Genomic DNA, 17,613 nt, shown 5'->3' on the forward strand with positions numbered 1-17,613 from the left:
CTCTTGGTGAAGAGCTCTGCTTCGGTTGAGTTGCTGGCCTCCAATAAAACCATCATTGATCACTACATATTTTATTAATCTTTGTAGGACATTATCTAGTACAGAATGATTGTGTGTTAGTTAGTGAATAACATTTGACGCTGTAGCTGTTTTCCCCTCCCTTTAGAGCTGCAGCGTCCTTGTGATTAGGGATCCTAGAAACAATAAAATAGAGGAGCAGACAGAATGTGCTTCAGAGCGGTAGGAGATTGTAACTGAAGCACATCTCTGTCCGTTCTCCTCGCAAGTGAAAAAGAATCTAACTCTTTTGTCTTTTCTGTCTTTGTTAATATATGTTCAACAGGTGTTAACCTTAACAATTACAGTTGGAAAGCAAGGCCTTCCAACTGTTATAATGTGTAACCACGGCAACATGGTGTTGTCAGCATCTCCTGAACTTTGACCCTAAATATGAGACTAGTTGGACAGGAAGCTGCAGCGAGAACAGGAAGTTGGAACATTTCCATCATCGATGATAAAGGATGGAATCCCCAACATCTCCTCTGAAGATAAGAAAAAGCTACAAGCTTTAATTTACTTGATTATTCAGATTTACTGCTCATATTTTTTTGAGTTGAGGTGTGAATATTTTTATCTTTCTGCTGTGAAGGAGAAAATAAAAAATCATTTTCTAGAGGTTGTGGCTGTGATTTAAATCTAAAATGTTCCTGCAGGTTTTCCTCAGTAATGGCAACATTAAGCAAATCACTGGGAGCTGCTGGTGCAGATCGCTGCTACTGTTCGCATGCAAACGCAAAACTTTATGCAAAAACAGGCTGAAGGTCAGAAGAGCAACGACAAGTTTTAACAAATCATGGAGGAAAAAAAACTCAGATTCAAATTTAACTCATTCAGCAAAAATCTCATCCAAACTCAAGAGAAAATCAGATCGATTGCTTTGTGTTAAGGATCAGAAACTCTAATTCATAATTTGGTTCCTGCTGGTTCCTGTTGGTTCCTGATGGTTCCTTTTGGTTCCTGTTGGTTCTTTTTGGTTCCTGCTGGTTCCTGTTGGTTCCTGCTGGTTCCTGTTGGTTCCTGATGGTTCCTTTTGGTTCCTGTTGGTTCCTGCTGGTTCCTGTTGGTTCCTGTTCGTTCCTGTTGGTTCTTTTTGGTTCCTGTTGGTTCTTTTTGGTTCCTGTTGGTTCTTTTTGGTTCCTGTTGGTTCCTGCTGGTTCCTGTTGGTTCCTGCTGGTTCCTGTTGGTTCCTGCTGGTTCCTGTTGGTTCCTGCTGGTTCCTGCTGGTTCCTGTTGGTTCCTGTTGGTTCTTTTGGTTCCTGTTGGTTCCTTTTGGTTCCTGCTGGTTCCTGCTGGTTCCTCAGGTCTTTGTCTCTTGGCTGAATTTGAATGAATCGTTAGTATTTTCTGTCTTTGCATCCAGGATCGACGGTCAGCGTCTCTTAACCAAATGGGTTCTGATTAATGTCTGATTTTACATGAACATGTCAGATTAACGAGGACGGGTCGGACAGACGGGGCACGATTTAAGAAGGACGGATTGTTTCGACGCTTCACTCTTCAAGACCAAAACTCTCCTTGTTCAGGTTTGTGTGTTTTTGGATTTTATTCAATTTAATTTATTGTCATACATGTTTACAAATGTTTGTTATTAAACAGTAACTATGAAACGATGTTAATTTTCATATGAAAATAAAAGTTCAGTTTTATTTCTCAATATTTGTCACATGTGCAGCCCTCAGTCATGATGAACGCTGGACTCTTCCTCCTGATGATCGCAGGTCTGTTATTTTATCATCCATATTTTCTATTAATATTGACAGACATTAAACTTTGAATTAAAAACTGATCAATTTATGTTCCATCAAATAAGTTGGGGAATTCTTTTCTGACGCAATATCTGCTCATTCATTGAGCAGATATTCATTCATTCATTCATTCATTCATTCAACCATTTGTTGAATTCAACCATTCAACCATTTGTTGTTTATTTGTTTCTATGATTATTGTCACTTTTTGTCCTCCTTATGTTTAGCTCTCATGAGACTTTTGGACAAAAACAGAATAAGAAAAATAGTTGTTTAGTTTTCCTGCTGCAGATCTAAAATATACGGATTATTTCAGGTTCTGTCTCATCTGTTAATCTGCATCAGAACCTGATTTCAGTGTGTTTGGACCCATATGGGTTCTGATCAGGCTGATCTCCTTCCTATACCTCTAATTTAATCTGAACTTTATAAAATGGTTTGAAAAAGTTGAGTTCCTGAAAATCTTTCCAGAGTTTCAGGAACTGCTGATCATTCATGGAGCTTCTTTAGAAATGTGGACACTGCTGACCTTAGCATTAGCTGCTAATGTGTAGCATAGCGATGCTGTTTTAGGCTTTTTCCAGCGTCCAATCAGATCATTTATTAGCAGAAACTAACAAAACAAGAGAAGAGAAGAGAAGAGAAGAGAAGAGAAGCAGCTTCTTATCCATTTACAGTCAGACTCATAGTGATGGAGAAACAGAAACTTTCAAAAGCTGCTGAGTTAAATTCATCTGAATAAACATGTTAAAGTTCCCACCATGAATCCTGATCCAAACCGAACCGATCCAAACCGAACCGATCCAAACCAAACCGATCCAAACCGAACCGATCCAAACCAAACCGATCCAAACCGAACCGATCCAAACCGAACCAATCCAAACCGATCCTGGTTCTGTTCAGTTTCTCCTGAAGTTGCCGGTTGCTGCAGGTTGCTGGTAGCAGGTTGCCGGTTGCTGTAGTCTCCACCTTCCTCCCTCAGGCCTCCTGGCCGTCTCTGACCTCCAGTCGGATCAAACCATCCGGCAGTTCCGTTACGTCGACCAGGTGAAGAACTGGAGCGAGGCCCAGACCTACTGCCGGGAGAGGTTCTCCGACCTGGCCGCCATCCTGAACGCCGCCAACGGCACCGAGGCCCGGCGGGCGGCGGGGACCTCCCGGGTCTGGATCGGCCTCTTTAACGGCACCTGGCAGTGGTCCCGGGATGAGAACCAGCCCTCACCCAGCAGCAGCTCCTTGTTCACCATGTGGACCTTCAACGAGCCGCAGGACCGGAAGTGCACCTTGTTCAGTAAATCTGGGTTCTGGTCCGCTAAGGACTGTGGAGACCTGAACGAGTTTTTATGTTATGATGGTGAGTTCTGATTTATTCTCATCTGGTTTCTGTAAAATCATCACTTTATCGATCTGGAGGGTCTGGATGATCATTTTAAATCTCAGTTAACTGAAATCACATGAAGAGTCACTCAGATGTTGACATTTTGCCCTTTATGTGCTTTAATTCTTCTATTTACCTAAAGGTTGATTATGATACATGAAACTCCATTAATACTTCAAAAACTTAATACCTTTGTCTAATTTTCCACCTACAGAAGTAGCCATTTTTTCACTTGTGCAATGCATGCTGGGTCGGTTATTCTGGACTGAAAACTAAAACAGAAACAAAGAAATAAATGAAAAAGAATCAAAACAAAACACAAGCAGTAAACAGTTCAGGTCAACGAGGTCAGCCCACAAAATGAGTTTTCACACAAGAAATCTGAGAAAAACGAGCGAAACAAATCAGCTTGTGATTTACATAAACAGCTAAACCATTAGCATGCATTTAGCTCCTATTAGAGCTAAAACCATTAGAATGCATTTAGCTCCTATTAGAGCTAAAACCATTAGAATGCATTTAGCTCCTATTAGAGCTAAAACATTAGCATGCATTTAGCTCCTGTTAGAGCTAAAACCATTAGCATGCATTTAGCTCCTGTTAGAGCTAAAATCATTAGCATGCATTTAGCTCCTATTAGAGCTAAAATCATTAGAATGCATTTAGCTCCTATTAGAGCTAAAACCATTAGAATGCATTTAGCTCCTATTAGAGCTAAAACCATTAGAATGCATTTAGCTCCTATTAGAGCTAAAACCATTAGAATGCATTTAGCTCCTATTAGAGCTAAAACCATTAGAATGCATTTAGCTCCTATTAGAGCTAAAACCATTAGCATGCATTTAGCTCCTATTAGAGCTAAAACCATTAGCATGCATTTAGCTCCTATTAGAGCTAAAACCATTAGAATGCATTTAGCTCCTATTAGAGCTAAAACCATTAGCATGCATTTAGCTCCTATTAGAGCTAAAACCATTAGAATGCATTTAGCTCCTATTAGAGCTAAAACCATTAGCATGCATTTAGCTCCTATTAGAGCTAAAACCATTAGCATGCATTTAGCTCCTATTAGAACGAAAACATTAGCATGCATTTAGGTCCTATTAGAGCTAAAACCATTAGCATGCATTTAGCTCCTATTAGAGCTAAAACCATTAGCATGCATTTAGCTCCTATTAGAGCTAAAACCATTAGAATGCATTTAGCTCCTATTAGAGCTAAAACCATTAGCATGCATTTAGCTCCTATTAGAGCTAAAACCATTAGCATGCATTTAGCTCCTATTAGAACGAAAACATTAGCATGCATTTAGGTCCTATTAGAGCTAAAACCATTAGCATGCATTTAGCTCCTATTAGAGCTAAAACCATTAGCATGCATTTAGCTCCTATTAGAGCTAAAACCATTAGCATGCATTTAGCTCCTATTAGAACGAAAACATTAGCATGCATTTAGGTCCTATTAGAGCTAAAACCATTAGCATGCATTTAGCTCCTATTAGAGCTAAAACCATTAGCATGCATTTAGCTCCTATTAGAGCTAAAACCATTAGCATGCATTTAGCTCCTGTTAGAGCTAAAATTATTAGCATGCATTTAGCTCCTATTAGAGCTAAAACCATTAGCATGCATTTAGCTCCTGTTAGAGCTAAAACCATTAGCATGCATTTAGCTCCTATTAGAGCTAAAACCATTAGCATGCATTTAGCTCCTATTAGAGCTAAAAACATTAGCATGCATTTAGCTCCTGTTAGAGCTAAAACCATTAGCATGCATTTAGCTCCTGTTAGAGCTAAAATCATTAGCATGCATTTAGCTCCTATTTGAGCTAAAACCATTAGCATGCATTTAGCTCCTGTTAGAGCTAAAACCATTAGCATGCATTTAGCTCCTATTAGAGCTAAAACATTAGCATGCATTTAGCTCCTATTAGAGCTAAAACATTAGCATGCATTTAGCTTCTATTAGAGCTGAAAACATTAGCATGCATTTAGCTCCTATTAGAGCTCAAACATTAGCATGCATTTAGGTCCTATTAGAGCTAAAACCATTAGCATGCATTTAGCTCCTATTAGAGCTAAAGCATTAGCATGCATTTAGCTCCTATTAGAGCTAAAACATTAGCATGCATTTAGCTCCTATTAGAACGAAAACATTAGCATGCATTTAGGTCCTATTAGAGCTAAAACCATTAGCATGCATTTAGCTCCTATTAGAGCTAAAACATTAGCATGCATTTAGCTCCTATTAGAACGAAAACATTAGCATGCATTTAGCTCCTATTAGAGCTAAAAACATTAGCATGCATTTAGCTCCTATTAGAGCTAAAACATTAGCATGCATTTAGCTCCTGTTAGAGCTAAAAACATTAGCATGCATTTAGCTCCTATTAGAGCTAAAACATTAGCATGCATTTAGCTCCTATTAGAACGAAACCATTAGCATGCATTTAGCTCCTGTTAGAGCTAAAAACATTAGCATGCATTTAGCTCCTATTAGAACGAAACCATTAGCATGCATTTAGCTCCTATTAGAGCTAAAACATTAGCATGCATTTAGCTCCTGTTAGAGCTAAAAACATTAGCATGCATTTAGCTCCTATTAGAGCTAAAACATTAGTATCCATTTAGGTCCTATTAGAGCTAAAACATTAGCATGCATTTAGCTACTATTAGAGCTAAAACATTAGAATGCATTTAGCTCCTATTAGTGCTAAAAACATTAGCATGCATTTAGCTCCTATTAGAGCTAAAACATTAGAATGCATTTAGCTCCTGTTAGAGCTAAAAACATTAGCATGTGCTAAGGTGAAATCAGAACAAATTGGAAGGTAATGAATGTCTGTCTTTAAGTTCTTGTAGGACCTTATTGTAATATATTTGAGGTAATGGTTTGATCCAGATGCTAACTATAGTTTTGCATTTCCCATCAGCAGCAGCACAAACTGCAGCTTCTCTTGCCGAGTCCCTCCTCTTCCTCCGTTTGGTCCTCCTCTTCCTCCGTTTGGTCCTCCGTTTGGTCCTCCTCTTCTTCGTTCCACTCATTTGAAGAGCCAGTAACTGCAGCTGGCTGGATGGTAGAACAGTGGGGCCTAGCTTACACTATCTACCCAGAATGCATTGCAGCGTAATCAACATGATGACAACAGTGTGAAAATGTTTGATAAAAACTAAACAGCTGATGGTATTTTTTACATCTGACATAAATATTTCCCATATAAAGTGAATATTGTAGTTAATCCTGGATCTCTTTCATGAAGAACAGAACATTTTATCAGGAGTTTGAAGATTTTTTTCTGTTGTGATATAAACTTTATGAAGGAATCATTTCAGTCTCTCCTCATTTCCTCCTATGATTGTCTGAACTTGTCGCTATGACTGAAGGAAAATACTGACTAGCAGAGTTGGGTAGTAACTAGTTACATTTACTTCTTCTGTAATTTGAGTAAAATTGTTGGATTCTTCACTGAATGAAAAATAAACATTTTACTTTTACTGCAGAACAAGTTTTTGGGTAGATGCTCCTAAATGAAAGACATAAACAAGCGTTTTGTTTTCGTTGTGCTGTTTGTTTCAGGTTCCTCTGACAGTAACGTCCTGGTGAGGCAGAAGATGAGCTGGTTTGATGCTCAGGCTTACTGCAGGGAAACACACACAGACCTGACCACCATCAGAGACTTCGACAAGAACTACAGGATGACCTTCCTCCTGCCTGACTCCACTTTCAGCTACCAGACCTTCAGCTGGAGTCCCCCAGCGGTGGCCTGGATCGGTCTGCACCGGTCCGACTGGGTGTGGTCCGACGGCAGCGTCGCCTCCTACTGGCCCTGGGCCACCCAGGCCACCACACAGCAGACCAACTGTGTGATGATGGACTCCTCCAGTGGCAGCTGGTTCCAGCAGTCCTGCAGCGACAGCTTCAGCTTCCTCTGCAGCGCCGGTGAGTTTCCCCAGCGGCTCTGCAGGATCCGGCCTGCAGGGCTGATCGGGTTCCTGCGTTTCTCTGCAGACGTGGTTCCATCAGCGACCAGAACGCTGAAGATTCGCCTGGAGGCCGGATCTGCAGACCTGAACGACGCCGCCGTGCAAGAATCCATCCTGCAGCAGGTCAGGAGTTCACAACGGCTCTGAAGGAAATGTCAACTTTTAGATTGTTTTCATTCACTATTCAATAATTAGGCAGCATTTATCCACTGATCTGAGATCTGACTCTTTTTCATCACCACCCCTCTTTTGAAAAGAAAATATTTAATATCAATTCAAATGTTTGTTACAATTAGCAATAGACTAGTTGATTGCATGATAAGTTAAAACAAACTCAATGAATAACATGATTTATTTTTTTCTCTCTGGATGATAAAAGTGTTTTTGCCTCGAAAAGCTTCTTTTTTTTGAAGGACAGTTTCCATAATTTACTTTATTTGTTCCAGTTAAAGGTTAAATATTTGTTAAAATTTAAAGTTTATTCATGATTGAGAATCTGTCCTTTAATTTTATTGCTGGAAAATGTTTTAAACAACAATATTATCATTTATTATCATCCCAGTAACTTCTGGGACAATTTATGATCCAGTGAAAAGTGTTAAAGCGACAGGCCTGTTGACCAGATCATAGCAGCTCAATGAACTTGATCGGCAGTCAGGAAGAACATCTGAAACAATTATTTTAACTTATATTTTATTTTTAATGACTGACAAAAGAAAACAAAAAATTACAAGGAAACTTTTAAGATTTAATTTATTATTTTGGCCTAACTTTCAGAGGCCCCGCTGCGCCCCCTGGTGGCTCTTACTTTGAAAAGCACTGAGTTATTAACCTTCCTGTTTCTGAGGGAAAAATCATCTCTGATTTTAAAACTCAGAAAATGTGGAATATTTTCATAAAGTTCAGAGATTTTGTGGTTTATTTTCCTGTTTGTGAAACTTTTGCTTCCAGCTGAGGCAGAAGATGGAGGAGCAGGGCGTGGCAGAGGAGGTGAAGCTCAGCTGGAGGTCTCAGCCTGACGGGAAGGTTTTCCACCGGCAGCAGGAGGAAACAGCGCCCCCTGCCTGCGAGGCGGAAACATGCCACTGAGTTTATCACGACCACTAATTAGTTGCTGCTTTTTCTCGTTGGTCTGTGGTGCAACTCTCTGCAAGTCACTGGTTTGCTATTAATGATAATATTACCAGTGATAACATTCATTCATAGGATAAATACTTTGTGATTTTTGGCATCATTTGTTGAAATATGTAAGCAAATCTTTCATTAAAGCAGGTTAAAAAAAATTCAAACTTTTCACTTTGTTCACTGTTGAAGCATCTTATATTAAGAAACACCGAGTTAAAACGTTATCATCCTGCATGAGAGTAAAAACACGACTCGGACACAAATCAGATTAATAATCCTTTATTCTTCAGATTAATGACAACATACAGAATGTAACAATATTAATAAAAAATCATCACAGTTTTAGATGAATAAATGAGGACCGGCGTCTCCTGGATCTAAAAGGTTCGATCAGCCTGCAGAGAAACTCTAAAAACAGATTATTGCTCATTTTATCGGTTAAATCTAGATTATGAAGAACATGGAATTACATGAAGATTAGTGGCAACAAACCTGAGTATAAATGTAGCTTATAATTATAAAGTCAGACAGACGGAGTCCACATTGGTTGATTGACTACAACAGAGAAATACACAATAAAATAGACATAAAACCCATTCTAGGCTCCCATAAGTGTCAATAAACAGATTAACTAAGAAACAATAAAAATACAGGATTACATAAAAATATATAAATGCATCACATTTTAATTTAGTTTGTTAAATAGCAGAAAGTTTGTCTGATTTTGTTCTGCTATAAAATGAATTTATTTTTCAGTCGGTGTACGGAGGGTCAGACATGACTAAAATATTAATAATAGTATGACTTGTAGTAAAATAAAACTGTTTAGTGTAAAATTATACATAATGAAAATGTACTTCACAATTTCATAACTATTTTATGCTAATACATTTTTGTAATTTATTTAATTTACAGATTATAATAGCTATTACTTGATATGAATACGTTTTTCAAAAGTCAATTTATTTTAACATAATCAACTAAAGAACAATCAGCCATCCATATAGAATGAAGGAAGTTGTTTGTGGTTTTCTAATCTGTCCCATTTGTTCTTCCATACGTTCAGCTGACTGATCATTCAGCATTTTTTCATCAATAATTTCTAAAAAAAAAAATCACAATTACTGAATCTGTTAAATTGAACATTGATGGTTTTTAATGTAATTTTTGTGGACTTTTAATTATCAGTTGTTATTTTTTTCATTTCAGAAAAAGATGCAGTTGATCAGTTTGAAGGTTTATTGTTGCTGTGAGGAATGCTGCACAGAAAAAACTTTCATAATCAAGTCTATATGAAATATTCACGAGTTTCTGGCAAGAATGTGGGATCACTTTGATTTAAGTGACTGAATGTTAACGTCATCATTGGTCCTCCGTACGTTCTCAGTGTTGAAATAAGAATTTTAAAGTAGCACAATAGTACACAGGCTAACTTTTACGTTAAGATAAACTTAGATACAAATCCAAACTGGGACAACTGGTGACTCTCTGAAGTTACATAAATTTCTAATCAGAAAGCAGTCTTATACTCCTTAAGGAGCGTTTCAGACAGGGAGTGTATTGGCTATCAGGGCAATAAATTCTTTACTCAGGGTTGAATAGTTCAGGCAAACATTAAAAACTATAAAAGTCTGTTACAACATATAATCAAACATATTAATATATTTGCATGTTTTTAATTAGTTTGTTTTAGATCCAAACTTATAGTCATTATTTAGCATTACATTTTGTGCAAGCTTGGTTAAAAATACAAACTACTTTCTTGTGGAATCATTTGAGGCAGAAAACTAAAACAGACAGAGGTCGTAAATTTAGCTCAGGGAGAGTTGCAGGAGACGCCTGGTACGGCAGAGACCCAGTTAGACGATCCATATATCTGCCTTTGGGCTCTTTAGCAGGAGGTAATAAAATTAACATTAAGACCGCCCACACAAAGGAAAACACACCTCCTAATGCATATATTTAAATGAAGAGAATACACATTATTATAAAATGGTTTGTTTTACAGCAGAAGTCCGAATCTCTTTGTGCTGAGTGAGAGTTTCCCGGAGGATGCATCTTCTGTTAATATTTTTTGTCTTTTTACTCAGTTCTTTGTCTCTGTTTTGTCATGTCTTGGACTTTTGATAATCTAGGTGAGATGCTTGTTGTAACATTCTGTATTGCATTGATTTTCTCTGGATAAAACTCTGGATATCTGAAGTCTGACGTCGTATGATTGCTCTTTTCTCCCTCCACATGCAGACACACAGGAACCTAGGACGGAGGAATAAATTAACGAGCTAAATCAAGTTATTCCTCATTTTAATTCTTAACATCAGTAAAGCAGATGGAGAAACAATCTGCTTTTGATTTTGTTTTTGTTCTTTCGTCACCCCTCAAAAATTGAAACACAAACAAGTGAACTACTGTAGTTTTTTCTACATAGTTTCTGCGTGAGCCTGCGGTCCTGCAGCGCCCCCTCTGGTCAGGCTGCGCCGTGTCACTGCAGCGAGCAGTTCAACTTGTCGCCCTTCTCTTTCTGTGCGCCGCTGAACTGCTGCGCCGCTTGGTGGCGGATCAGCGTCCAGAAGTGGTCGAAGGAGATGTTCTGGTCCTTCTGGACTCCCATCTGTTTCAGAACCCGGTCCAGTCCCTCCTCGCCCTGCGCCGCCTGCACACAGGAAGCAGGAAGTCAGAACGCACATCTGGAAACACTCAGAGCAGGAAGGGATGCTGGACCAGGAACATCCCAAGAATTCAGATCCATGCAGCGAAGAGCTGCAGCGCCCCCTGCAGGCAGCAGGACGAACTGATCAATCAATCAATTAATTTTATTTGTATAGCACATTTCAAAGGGCTTTACATCATAAACACAAAGTCATAGAATAAACAATACATTGTTCCATATTACATTTCAAATAAAACTCTAATCAGCTGGTTTTTAGTCAAGATTTAAAGGAAGTCAGGGTTTCTGCTGTTTTACAGTTTTCTGGAAGTTTGTTCCAAAGTTTTGGTGCATAGATGCTGAAAGCTGCTTCTCCTCTCTTGGTTCTGGTTCTGGGGATGCAGATCAGAACCAGAACCAGAACCTGAGAGTCTGGAAGGTTGATACAACAACAGCAGATCTTTGATGTATTGTGATGCTAAACCATTCAGTGATTTATAAACTAACAACAGTATTTTAAAATCTATTCTTTGAGCTACAGGGAGTCAGTGGAGGGACTTTAAAACTGGTGTTATGTCTCTATCTTCCTGGTTCTAGTGAGAACAGGAGCAGCAGCTTCTGGATCAGCTGCAGCTGGAGGATTGATTTGTTGGACAGGCTTTAACTCTAGATCTATTGCTCTAGATCTATAACTCTAGATCTATAACTGTAGCTCTATGGCTCTATATCTATAACTCTAGATCTATAGCTCTAGATATAAATCTATAACTCTAGATCTATAGCTCTAGATCCTCTTTAGGTCCAAAAATAATGACCAGTTGTGTTTCTGTTCAGCTGGAGAAAGTTTTGGCACATCCACACATTTATCTGTCTAAACATTTATTCAGTGATTGGATGGGGTCAAAGGTCACCTGGTGACATCGTAATGTAGGTAGGTAGGTGTAGGTAGGTGTGTCATAGTTATGGTAGCTAATATTATTTCCTGTTATGACCTGAGCTGGTGGGAGAATATAAATATTGAATAAGAGGGGTCCTAGGATTGAACCTTGGGGTACCCCACATGTGACCTTTGACCTCTTTGATGAGAAGTTTCCAATTGAAACAAAGAAATCCCTGTTCTTTATGTAGGATTCAAACCAGTCGAGCACCGAACCAGAGAGTCCGACCCAACTCTCCAGTCGATTCAGTAATATGTCAAAAGCTGCACTGAGGTCCAACAGAACCAGAACCAGAACCAGCACTGTGGTTCTGCCACAGTCCGTATTTATATGGATATCATTGAATACTTTGACTAGGCCAGTCTCCGTGCTGTGGTGAGCACGAAAACCAGACTGGAAAGAGTCAAAGCAGTTGGTCATCATGAGGAAACTATTTAATTGTTCAGACACAGTTTTTTCAATAATTTTGCTGATGAATGGGAGGTCAGAGGTCAGAGGTCGGCCTGTAATTCTGCAGTAGTGATTTGTCCAGATTGTTCTTTTTTAGCAGTGGTTTGATAACTGCTGTTTTCAAGGCCTGGGGGAAAACACCTGATGTGAGTGAAGAGTTCCTATTAGGATCAGATCAGATCAATAACAGGCAGGACTTTCTGAAAGAAATGTGACAAACTGTTAGTTTGTCTGCAGATTGACAGCTAGAAAACTTCATGATTGAAATTAAAGAAAAATTATGGAAATGTATCCATAAATGATAGAAATTAGAAATATTAAGTACCTTTAGAAGCATTAATCAACATTTGATTCATTTTTATCATATATATTTTCATTTTATGATGAAAAAAAATACAATCTTTAGTGTATTTTATTTATATCCTGTTAGCATAAGTTTTTGTTTTTAACTTTCCTTCCTGGTTTTTATTTTTATATTTCTTCCCTCTAAATGACAAAAATAACTAATAATTATTATTACTATTGTTATTCATGTTTATCTAGTTTTTTAAATTGTTTTTATTGTTTTTTTATTTTTACAAACTCTAAGTTGCTTCATTGCAATTATTGCAACAAAACTGGGACATTTTTAAGAGCCTCGTACTAAATACTGAAATAATCAGCATAAGTTAAATATTAAATGTAGAAAACGATTATTTTCCTTTACAGTTAACACAATTTAAATAACTTTAAAAGGGCCGTTGAGCAAGGCGTGCTGTGATTGGACGATGCTGCGTGACGTCATCGGTACCTTGGCGAGGAGCGGCATGTGCGTGGAGATGAAGGCGTGGAGCTGCGTGGGGCTCATGGTGGGGCCGTCACCCGCCGCCCGGTGGAACTCCGTCACCATGGTGTTGATGGCCAGCTCCAGCTCCGAGTACTGAGCAGATTACGATCAATAATCAATAAATCAGATGTTCTCAAACAAACAACCAGTTCTCCTGAATTACTGCTGGAGTATCTCAATCAATGCTGAGGTCTATAAACCGAGATTTGGCGCCATCTATTGGAAGAAGGAGCAATAAACTCAGTAAATAATCCTAATAATAATCATTGCATAGATAATGAAATAAAAATATATCTTTAGACGAATCACTCTTTGCTTCATCTGATTATGAAAATCCACAACATGTGACCAAAATTCTGTAAGTTATTTCCAATTTTATTTGCCAAGTTTTTGCAACACTTGGCAAAAAAAGGGTTAAACAAAGAAGCAAAGTGTAAAAGTGCAGAAGAAGGAAAGTCTACGCATTAATTCGATGAATGAAAAAATTCCTTCAGATCATAAAAGATGATATGAAAATATCAATGACTAAATAACTATTTGCACAAACACCAGAACAATTTTTCTATTACAGAACGAGGCTAAAAGCTCCCGGCTCAGTAAAGGGACATTTCAGTGTTTTTGCTTTATTTTTAACAAAGTTTAATGAAAATCAGAGTTTGAAATTAAATTAGAAAAATTTATTTTCTGTTGTAAAATCAGAAGTCTGGAGCTGATGATAATTTAATAATTAGCTGTATTTTAAATACTTAAATGATGAAAAAAAAAAAGAACAATGTTTACTCAAAAACCTTTTCACTCAACTTTAACATCTAGTTTGAGTGTCTATAAAAACATCTTTCTTTTTCTCTCTATTATTTTTATGGAGCTTCAGAAGAAGAAATGTTGACATTAATCCAGTGTTTTTTAATAAATCATGTTTTCTGTCACCAGCAGGATTTTAAATTCAGAATCCATGACGTGTTTCTGATGGACTGAACATGAAACTGTGAATTAAAACTCCAGGATTCCCAAAGGAAACTGGAATGTCGGGAATCCCACGTTTCCGCTTCACGTCCTCCAGGAAAGACGTGACCAAGCCGCAGGTTTCATCTGATGCAGCCTCAGCGTGAAGCAGCTGGACGGGATCAGCCGCGTGTTTCTGTGAAGAGGCCGTCGGCCGGCTGCAGACCGTCTCAGAGGATCTGCAGGACATTCCAGGCCGTCATATCTGAAAATATTCAGACAACCAGTCTGGCTCTCATTTCCTGACTAACTCCCTCCCATCATCCAGGAAATGATGGACAGGGAGAGTCTGACTATCTGCCTAAATAACAGACAAATCTGGGGTTTATTATGAGTCTCTGCTTATTTCCAAGACCAAATGAGGAACTTGACGTTCAAAAACGAACCTAAAAAGGCGCAAAACACAACTCACTAAATCTGCAAGCAACTTAAAACAAAAACAGCCCAAAGCTGCTAAACAACCTGACGACAGAAACTCAACTCCTGTTTCTGATTCTGATAGTGTTGCATAAAGACGCTGAAAACCGAACAACAGGAAATAAATGAAATAACAGAAGAAGACAGGAACGCAGAGTGATTTCTGGTTCCTGGTATGAGAGAGAGAGAGAAACAGAGAAACAGAGAGAGAAACAGAGAGAGAAAGAAAGCTTCTTTTCTGTCAGGTTTCACTTTTTCCGTTTATCTCAGATCTCTGTGCAGAACCAGAACCAGAACCAGAACCAGAACATTATCAGATCCAAACAGTTGAAATCATTTTTTGTTTTAATTCTCATGCATCACCCACAGATTTATTTAAAACTTCACGCAGGGAACCAAAACCCAGGTCAGATGATGTCAAAGAACCGAACTGTCCACATTCAGACCAGAACCAGAACCCACCAGCAGTCTGCAGCAGCAGCATCGACACTTCTCTATCTCCATAAACCTTCAAAATAAAGTCTTCCAGTTGGATTAAACTTCATGCTTCAGGATAAATTGTTCTTGGATCGTTTTTATCTGCTGCTCCTGAAATCAGCTGGTTTCTGTGAATCTCTTTCCATTTCTGTTGGATCAAAACGAGGCTCCAGATATCAGCCGATATTCACATCATTTCAACCACTAAAGCCTGACAGAAAACCTGCTGCAAACGCCACCGAACCAGAACCATCTGGACCAGAACCGGACCAGCCGGATCAGCTGCAGGTCATGGGGTCAAAGGGTCAGGAGGTCTCACCTTGATGGCCATCCGTGCAGCGGCGAGAAAACGCGAAACAAAAAACTGAGAGAGAGCGAGGAGAGAAAAGACCAGAACATTTCCTGTTTGGAGACACAGAGTCCTCCCACTGACACACACACACACACACAGAGACACACACACACACACACACACACACACACACACACACACACACACACACACACACACAGAGACACACACACACACACACAGAGACACACACACACACACACACACACACACACACACAGAGACACACACACACACACACAGAGAGACACACACACACACAGAGAGACACACACACACACACACACACACACAGAGACACACACACACACACACACACACACACAGAGACACACACACACACACACACACACACACACACAGAGACACACACAGACACAGACACACACACACACACAGAGACACACACACACACACAGACACACACAGACACACACACAGAGACACACACACACACACACACACACACACACACACAGAGACACACACACACACACACACACACAGAGACACACACACACACACACACACAGACACACACACAGAGACACACACACACACACACGGAGGTTTCTATCTGATTTTCTCCTCAGGTTTCGGTTCTGACACACCCAGATCCAACTGGGAGCAGACCAGTCCAAACTGGACCAGTGCTTTGTTCACTGGTCTGTTCTCACTGAGGAGAAAGTATTCACACCCTCCCAACCGGCAGGGTGTGAATACTTTTCATTTTACTAATGAATAATAAAAATGATCATTGTAACTTGTTCATCTGGTCGAATGAAAAAGAGGCTCAGAAAGTTCAGGGTTTGAAAACTTTAGCAAGGCACCAGAAAGGTAACATGTATGGAACTAAACTGGGGCCAAAAAGCCTGTTGTTTGTCTCTGTCCTGAAAGCAGCTGGAGAGGCACCAGCACCTCCCGACCCCGTTAGGGAGAAGAGTGACCGGAAAATGGATGGATGGAACATTAGTAGCTTTTAGCCTGAATTCCCCAGTTTAACCAGTTTAACCTTACTGGTCACTTTTGCAGTTTGAGCCTGAATATTTACAAAAATCAAGTTTTTCTGTTTTTGTAGAGCTAAAAGTGCAGATCGTTTCTTCTTCGTTTAGTTGCTGTTTGTCTTAAAATAGCTTCTAATGTGAAAAAATGTAATATTTTTGTTCTTTATTAAATTTAATTTTTAAAAAGACAAAACAAACTAAATGGATTCAGATCTGGGATTTTCCCGCCGTTTCTTTTTCAGTTCAGTTTCACTTTATTTTGGTAAATATCACAGGAAACTGCAGCTTCACAGGAAACTACAGCATCACAGGAAACTGCAGCATCACAGGAAGCCGCAGCATCACAGGAAGCTGCAGCATCACAGGAACCGGCAGCTTCACAGGAAACTACAGCATCACAGGAAACTGCAGCATCACAGGAAACTGCAGCATCACAGGAACCGGCAGCATCACAGGAACCGGCAGCATGACAGGAAACTGCAGCATCACAGGAAACTGCAGCATCACAGGAAGCCGCAGCATCACAGGAAGCCGCAGCATCACAGGAAACTGCAGCATCACAGGAAGCCGCAGCATCACAGGAAGCCGCAGCATCACAGGAACCGGCAGCATCACAGGAACCGGCAGCATCACAGGAAACTGCAGCATCACAGGAAACTGCAGCATCACAGGAAACTGCAGCATCACAGGAAGCTGCAGCATCACAGGAAACTGTAGCATCACAGGAAACTGCAGCATCACAGGAAGCTGCAGCATCACAGGAAACTGCAGCATCACAGGAAACTGCAGCATCACAGGAAGCTGCAGCATCACAGGAAACTGCAGCTTCACAGGAAACTGCAGCTTCACAGGAAACTGCAGCTTCACAGGAAACTGCAGCTTCACAGGAAACTGCAGCTTCACAGGAAACTGCAGCATCACAGGAAGCTGCAGCATCACAGGAAACTGCAGCATCACAGGAAACTGCAGCATCACAGGAAGCTGCAGCATCACAGGAAACTGCAGCATCACAGGAAACTGCAGCTTCACAGGAAACTGCAGCATCACAGGAAGCTGCAGCATCACAGGAAACTGCAGCATCACAGGAAACTGCAGCATCACAGGAAGCTGCAGCATCACAGGAAGCTGCAGCATCACAGGAAGCTGCAGCATCACAGGAAGCTGCAGCATCACAGGAAACTGCAGCATCACAGGAAACTGCAGCATCACA

At 39.8% G+C, this 17,613-nt stretch overlaps 2 protein-coding genes across 3 annotated transcripts; one reads left to right on the top strand and one right to left on the bottom strand.

Annotated features, from left to right (window-relative positions):
- The first annotated feature begins 1,523 nt into the window (after window positions 1-1,523).
- On the top strand, window positions 1,524-8,745 carry LOC129351037 (secretory phospholipase A2 receptor-like). Its single transcript, XM_055019808.1, has 6 exons — window positions 1,524-1,583; window positions 1,733-1,778; window positions 2,788-3,159; window positions 6,759-7,121; window positions 7,191-7,288; window positions 8,117-8,745. The coding sequence occupies exons 2-6, from the start codon at window positions 1,742-1,744 to the stop codon at window positions 8,252-8,254; spliced, it is 1,008 nt and encodes a 335-aa protein (XP_054875783.1). The 5' UTR covers window positions 1,524-1,583; window positions 1,733-1,741; the 3' UTR covers window positions 8,255-8,745.
- Window positions 8,746-10,477: 1,732 nt separating this feature from the next.
- On the bottom strand, window positions 10,478-15,585 carry LOC129351038 (protein S100-A10-like). Of its 2 annotated transcripts, XM_055019810.1 has the most exons (4): window positions 15,367-15,414; window positions 14,190-14,358; window positions 13,116-13,244; window positions 10,478-10,943 (listed from the first exon to the last, which is right to left on the bottom strand). In XM_055019810.1, exons 3-4 carry the CDS (start codon window positions 13,212-13,214, stop codon window positions 10,773-10,775), a joined length of 270 nt encoding a protein of 89 aa, XP_054875785.1. In that variant the 5' UTR covers window positions 13,215-13,244; window positions 14,190-14,358; window positions 15,367-15,414; the 3' UTR covers window positions 10,478-10,772. The 2 variants fall into 2 exon arrangements, with proteins under 2 accessions (XP_054875785.1, XP_054875784.1); XM_055019809.1 differs by lacking the exon at window positions 14,190-14,358 and having other exon boundaries at window positions 15,367-15,585.
- Window positions 15,586-17,613: the final 2,028 nt, after the last annotated feature.

The sequence above is a fragment of the Poeciliopsis prolifica genome, unplaced genomic scaffold, assembly GCF_027474105.1.
Source record: "Poeciliopsis prolifica strain line A6 unplaced genomic scaffold, Auburn_PproV2 SCAFFOLD063, whole genome shotgun sequence".
Classification (NCBI taxonomy): Eukaryota; Metazoa; Chordata; class Actinopteri; order Cyprinodontiformes; family Poeciliidae; genus Poeciliopsis; species Poeciliopsis prolifica.

What these genes read in the sequence shown, in the direction of transcription:
- LOC129351037 (XM_055019808.1), top strand. Translation starts at nt 1,742, where the DNA reads ATGATGAACGCTGGACTCTTCCTCCTGATGATCGCAG. An exon ending in CTTCCTCCTGATGATCGCAG is followed by an intron (nt 1,779 to 2,787) that starts GTCTGTTATTTT and finishes TTCCTCCCTCAG; the next exon opens with GCCTCCTGGCCGTCTCTGAC. An exon ending in CGAGTTTTTATGTTATGATG is followed by an intron (nt 3,160 to 6,758) that starts GTGAGTTCTGAT and finishes TGTTTGTTTCAG; the next exon opens with GTTCCTCTGACAGTAACGTC.
- LOC129351038 (XM_055019809.1), bottom strand. An exon ending in ACATGCCGCTCCTCGCCAAG is followed by an intron (nt 10,944 to 13,115) that starts GTACCGATGACG and finishes TCCTGTGTGCAG; the next exon opens with GCGGCGCAGGGCGAGGAGGG.